Genomic DNA, 6,897 nt, shown 5'->3' with positions numbered 1-6,897 from the left:
ATTACAGTAATTTTGGAGGCAAAATGCTTAATCGTCATAAACACATTTAAAACAGACTTCATCTTCTTCATGCAAAACGTAATTTCTTATTTCAATCTCTTGATTTGGGGGTGAAGTGTGATTTTGAAATGTTTTTGTGAGATTCGCCCCGAAAGCTGTTACTTTTCTCCAGCAGAAATGCTTTGTATTTTACAAAAAGAGTTTCTAAAAAATAAATACAAATATTTTCAACACTGATTTACAATCACTGATAGTTTGCAAACTCCTCTCAACTTTGTTTTTTTTTACCCACGGGATATTCAGTCCCTGTCTGTCACCCTGACAAATTGTCCATTTGTGTATTTCAGTCCATTGTCAGGATGAATAAATAAATAAATAGAAAGCAATAAATACATAAAAATCGTTTAAATACATATTTTTTAAGGTTCTTTTTAAATGTTGGAAAATCTTTCCATTGAATCCGTCCGGATCCTGGTGACTTAAAGTCATTTATCTCCACAGATGGGCAAAGAAATTACAAAAAAAAGCAAAGAATGAGTATTCCTCGTGGTGCATATGGCACGGCCCCGTTCCTCTTTCTCTCGCTGACAGGTGAGAAGATGTTGGAGGTTTGCCCAGCACCCGGCCTACTTGTTTTTCTCCTTCAATATTTGTCCTTGAACTTTTCTACAAGATGAGAAGTCACTTTACAAAGTGTAACGTGTGACATTAAAACTCTCCGGACTGACTGGGATCCAAACAACGTCAATGCAGAACTCCAGGGAGAACGGAAACATACGGATGCTGATCAGAGGATGGTGCTAGGACCCTTCTTCCTCCGGCTGGGCCGGGACGTAGTATCCCGCCAGCTGCCTGAAGCGTGGCCCCCAATCGCTGAGGTACGAGAAGTCCTGCTCCGAGGTGGTGGACAGCGTACGGATGGAGCTTAGCGAGAGAGCCGGCGAGCTGCTGCCCTCGAATGCATAAGTCTGGAACGAGTCGTACGGCGGCACTGATAAGTCTGCGTCCGCCTGCTCCACTTTCTTGCGTATGTAGCCTTTAAAAACTGAGAAGTCGGCCGGGTCGCCGTCTCCTAGCACTCTGTTCTGGATCCACTGCGGGACCGGGTGCAGCTCGGTGCCCGAGTCTGAGTTTTTGACCTCGGGGAAGTCGTAGTGGCTGCGCAGGGCGCTCATGTCGTACGCTTGGGTGTCCTGCTCGCCGCCGCCCTCGTCGTTGTATTTGATGACGTTGTCCCGCATGTCTTCCTCATCTTCGGACATGAGCTGGCCCTTCCTGTGACGCTTGAGGGTCAAGATCAGCAGCACCAGGACTAAAGGAACAACGACAGACAAACAAGACAAGAGGAAAGAAAAGAAGAGACATCACGCTATGAAGAAAGTAAAAAAAGATTTTCACAAAGAAACATTGTGAACTTTCAGACACAGACAACAATAATTAAATAAATAACCCCTTACTATTTTTATTCAGCATGCATGCTTTAAATTGATCGACAGTAAAGACATTTACTTATAATGTTACATAAGATTTTACATTTCAAATAAATGCTGTTCTTTTGAACTTACTATTCATCAAATAATCCTAAAAAAAAATGTACTATGGTTTTCACACATACCATACAACTGTTTTAAACATTGATAATTATCATAAATGTTTCTTGAGCAGTAAATTATTATATTAGAACGATTTCTGAAGATCATGTGACACTGAAGACTGGAATAATGATGCTGAAAATTCAGCATTGCATCACAGAAATAAATTACGTTTTAAGGTATAATCACATAGCAAACTGTTATTTTAAATTGTAATAATATTTCACAATATTGCTGTTTTTATTGTATTTTTGATCTAATAAGTGCAGCCTCGGCAAGCATAAGAGACGTCTTTCAAAAACACTACATATTACAAACATCACTTTGTGATTTTAACCTCGAAATGCAAATCCTGATCACAACAGTGAGGAAAGTAAACTAAATTAACCTCTGAATCTCAGAAGAAAAGAAAATGTTAAAGGGGAACTTTGTTAACATATGCCACAACATCACTTTTCATGAGAAATTATGACAATTAATACAGTTAATTTAAAATATGCAAAGCTTGCGCAGGTGTCAAGCATCACAGTTTCCAAGAAAATTACTTATTAAAAAACTAAATTGTTTCAAACAGCGAAAGGAAAATCCATTAACCTCAAATTGACTTTTCAGTAAACAACTGAGCTGCTTCTTGTACAGCAGAAGTCAACTTTCCTCAGCGGATCACACCACAATATTAACAAACCCAACCTGGCAACACTATGCAGCGAGGGAACTCATTACAAACCACATCTTAATTTTAATGAGCGACTTGTCCTTTCTGTAGCATTTCTACTACTGCATCATGAGAGCAATGCTTGACAACATAATCTCACAGCAATTTCTATTACAAATGATCCTTCGCTAAGCTCCGCCCCTTTTGGTTAGTCCTGCTTGCATTAGATTAAACCGAATAATGTCATTTTTGCTAAAGTGTGGTTAATATCCAGTCAACAGTATAATACACTCACTGGATAGAATCCCTTCTCTAGAAAAAAATCCATTAGAAAGAGCTTAAACTTCTCAAATAATTACCCACACAGCAACAGCTGCTAAGCTAGGATTGGTCGATAGCATTTTAAGGCGGAGCTTAGTGAAGTCAAATGACTGCATTATTCATGAGTATTTGAGACTGATTATTAAGTGATGTATCTAATGTCTTCATTCACTAACAATATTATGTGATTGAGAAGAGAAATGCAGAAAGGATTACAAATAAATGAGACGTTCACAAAGCTTCTTCGCAAGGTGCAGCGCAGATATGAATGAGGAATTAAACGTGAACTGAAACGGCAAACAATGGCTCATTTAATGAATTAATGAGTCAGAAAACAAAAGCCACATCCCTCTCAATAAATCAATGAACACTTAATCTTAGCTGAATTATGTTAATTAGCATCTGCATTTGTGATCGTATAGCATCTTTCTTGCGTTGCGTTGTTTAGATCAAAACCGAACCGACAGAAAAATTCACTGGAACATTTAAAGACCCTTTTCGGTCTTAAAAAGCCAACCAATTCCAGTTTGGGGAACGTTGATGTGTTTAACATCTAATTCTATCTATGCACCTGTTAAAAGCCCTAAAACTGTAGGCAAAAGCAGCAATTTCGCAATGTAGGTTATTACAAGTAAGTTCTCAAACTCAACACCCAAAGTATTAAACATCATGCATCCACACTGTTTTAAATTTAGCTAATTCTTTTAAAATGTATGTTAATTACTATATGTTTAAGTCGGGTAGTTTGCTGTAGATTTAATGCAGTGTCATGTTCACAACATAATTGTGTTTTATGATGATGTGGACTGAAGCACGCAGCGTGTTCAACTCTGTTTTCTGCTTTCTGCTGGACAATACATAGACATTTAATTACATTTGTTGTCATGGTTTTGCTCTCCATCACACAGCTGACAAAATATAAACACTAAACATGCATATTCATAGCTGAGGTACTGAAGACTGTACTACTACTAATAATAATGTGTGGAAACAGCAAACCTGAATAGCTTTTAGTTTACTTTTTTATTGATTGCATGAATACATATTGTTCAAACAATAGCAATAAATTATTCATAAATCATACTTATTGCAAATTCTTATTTTTCTTCTTTACATTTTCCTTTTTAAAATGGCCTACCTTTTTTTTTTTTTTTGACATTCAGAAAGTGTTCCAGTTTTGTGGACATTAGCACAAAGACCACAGATAATTGAGAGGACACATAGCGTTTGAGCACTGGATTTACAAAAATCACAACAATGAATGGAAAATATTTTCTCTTTGTATTTTTGTAGCAATATGGTACAAGATTACCATATTTAAATCAATGTGATTAGGTTAAATGCAATCCGAAAGTAATCAGAAAGTAGTTAGATTGTATTACCTAAAATGTGTACTGTAATGGATGCAACTGGAATCAGTAATGGATTACAATTTGTAAGTAATCTACCCAGGATGCCTATTGACTGCTAAAAGTCACAAACTACTGTTTTGATTTCAAAGGGTATTTACCTGCTACAATACAAAAACAATGATGCATAAACTCAATATAATGTCTTTCACATTCGATAAGTGATCGTTTGAATATTTTATTAAGCATGTTTTCTCTGAAGGCACATGTTTGATCAAAGGCTGGCCATTTTGCATACTTATTAATGTAATGAGAGTGCTATTGTAATCTTGAGAGGGAAACGTCTGGGGTCAGGCAAGGATTTCTTTCATCTTTTCGTTTGAGGACAGAAGACTGGGATGAAAGCTCTCAGACAACTGTTTATGCAATAATAGAAAACTGCAACAAAGTACCTAAAAGTGCTCAAAACATCCTACATTTTAAGAAACTCTGCTTCAGATTTACATTCATTTCAATGCACTTTTTTTTTTTGTAAAGCTACAGATCTAATTAATCCAAGCTTTTCTCTGAATATACTGTAAAATAAGTATAGCACAACCTCACTTTCATCAAACATTTTTCTTTATTAAAATTAAGAAAACTTTTTTCACCTTCTTTTCTGTTGTGTAATGTATAAAAGCATGTTTGTTTTTGTGTAAAGTGTGTTCATCCCATAGGTGCAATGGTTTTTATACTGTACAAACTGTATATTCTGTGGCCCCACACCAACCCTACACCTAACCCTAACCCTCACAGGAAACTTTGTGCATTATTACTTTCTCAAAAAAACTCATTCTGTATGATTTATAAGCGTTTTTAAAAATGGGGACATGGGTTATGTCCTCATAAGTCACCCTCTCCTTGTAATACCTGTGTCATACCCATGTCATTATACAGAGTTGTGTCCTGATATGATACAAAAACAAGAGAGACTTAGAGAGACAGACTTTCTGCATCTGAAATATTGGTCTATGGTAAGTTACTTTGGATAAAAGCATCTGCTAAATGCATAAATGTAAATATCAGTTAAATATTTCATCTACTTTTAGGGACAAACTATCATGGGGTCCAAAAGTCTGAGACCACTAGTGGAAATGCTTTTATTTTGCATTTTAATGCAATAAAATATTTTAATTACATATTATAATATCAGAATAACAGTAAAAAGTTGAAAAAAGAAAGAAAAAGATAAACAAAGATAAAAGGCGCTCATTTGGAAACTTAGGATCTAGAAATACTAGGGTACAATCCGATATACATTTCAAATAATTTATAAATAAATAATAAATAAATAACATTCTAAGTTTTCAAATGTTCTTTCTGTTTCCACTATTAAACATGGTTTTGAATCTCATTTTCAATGTGCTCTTTTAAATCCCAAAGACGAACTCAAGTCACAAAAGTCACATTTTGATATCAGATTTTGTTCAGGCTTTGATCAAATCCCCATCCTTAATACTGCAAGAGCAATATTAATACTAATGCCTTCCTTATCAACCACCACAGATTCTGAGGAAACCTATTGGATATGCTTGACCTGACATGTGTCAATTTCCATGCATCCGTCCGATCGCAGCCAATCACAGTCTATTACCTTCAAAGGTACAGGGCCGAGTTATGTAAGCCAAAAAAGGGGGGTACTTGAGAAAGCACATACTGCTTGTTTAATGGATAGCTTTTGTGGTAGAAGGAAACAGTGTATTAAAGTGTGAGAGTGCATTATGAAGGCTCAAGCTGTGAAGTTGAAGCTAATTTTGCTCGCCGTGGACCATCCGTCTAACGTCGAGCTTTACAAGTGGCTCCAACCATATGAAAACTGACAAAGCTGCATACAAACAAGGCAGAAAATGAACAACACTCTCTGGCCCTTTCTGGAAACAACAAATAAATCCAATAAATCAGATAAAGCAATTTCTAATTCACCAACCATAGCCTGCACCTGGAGTTTCATAACTTCGCTTTCACAGGATAAACCGGCAAGCAGTATTTATGATTACTTACTACTGTTTATGTCTCTCAGCCAGCACTTTCTGTCAGCGTTTATCTACCCTAAACATGTTCGGAGGAGAAAAGCTGGCAGGCATATTAATTTACATAACTGATTCGGGATAGGCCGTTTTGCAATTGTTTACTCACCAACAAATGGCTAGAAACCCCCGAGGGAAGAACGCCGCAAATAGACAGTGTGACTCCTCAAAGAGTCTCTCTAGCTCTTTGATTCAGTATTTCTCCATAAGCCTCGAGGAGATAAGTCTTTGACCACGCTCTTCCTTCATGTTATTCTTCGATTCTGGCATGATCAAGGACTCTAAATGGCCCTGAGCCAGGTAAAGTGAATTGAGTTACACAGACAGCATTTGTGCAAAGATGCACGCATGCAGACTAGCCTCAAGACACATTAAAGGATTGCATGCATTGATTGCACAGGTTGATTTAGAATTTTTTAGAAGGTCTTACCACCAGGGTTGTGCGATATTGACAAAAACATCTTGGATTTTTTTTCGACAATTAAACAATATTTTGCGATCATGCTTACACACATTCAGTAAAATGGCATGTTGCATGTGCAATATTTAATTTTTAAAAAGTTTTTTGCAAAGTGAGTGACAAAAGTGATAATACCAGCTTGCATATTGTTAAAACAACAAATAACAATATTATCGCAAACGATAAAAATTGAACCCCTCTACTAACAATTTGGTTTCCCAACAACCTACATACTTTATCCACCTGATCTGGAATGAGCTGCGAATGTCACGGCCTCATTGAAGGTATCGGGTGAAGAAGCACATTACACACCTGCCCTTGTGAAACATGTAGCAACTCCTTGCCGTGCAGATGTTCGGTTAAGCGGACATGACAAGACTGCTAATTTATCCTTGGGCGGCGGGTGGCCAGGACTCCCATCATGGCAGATGGGCGGTAATTGGGACGGATGTGT

At 37.0% G+C, this 6,897-nt stretch overlaps 1 protein-coding gene across 1 annotated transcript in view; it reads right to left on the bottom strand.

The window, feature by feature from the left end:
• Positions 1–428: 428 nt before the first annotated feature.
• Positions 429–6,897, bottom strand: part of LOC132151499 (cadherin-22-like) — a 105,029-nt gene continuing 98,560 nt past the window's right edge. Inside the window, exon 11 of the mRNA XM_059559632.1 lies at positions 429–1,312. Within this exon, the coding sequence (XP_059415615.1) occupies positions 801–1,312 (512 nt within the window). The 3' untranslated portion in view covers positions 429–800. The remainder of the gene's footprint in view (positions 1,313–6,897) is intronic.

The sequence above is a fragment of the Carassius carassius genome, chromosome 10 (assembly GCF_963082965.1).
Source record: "Carassius carassius chromosome 10, fCarCar2.1, whole genome shotgun sequence".
Lineage (NCBI taxonomy): Eukaryota > Metazoa > Chordata > Actinopteri > Cypriniformes > Cyprinidae > Carassius > Carassius carassius.
The sequence above is the reverse complement of the archived record's forward strand: the minus strand, read 5'-3'. Positions and strand labels throughout refer to the sequence as shown.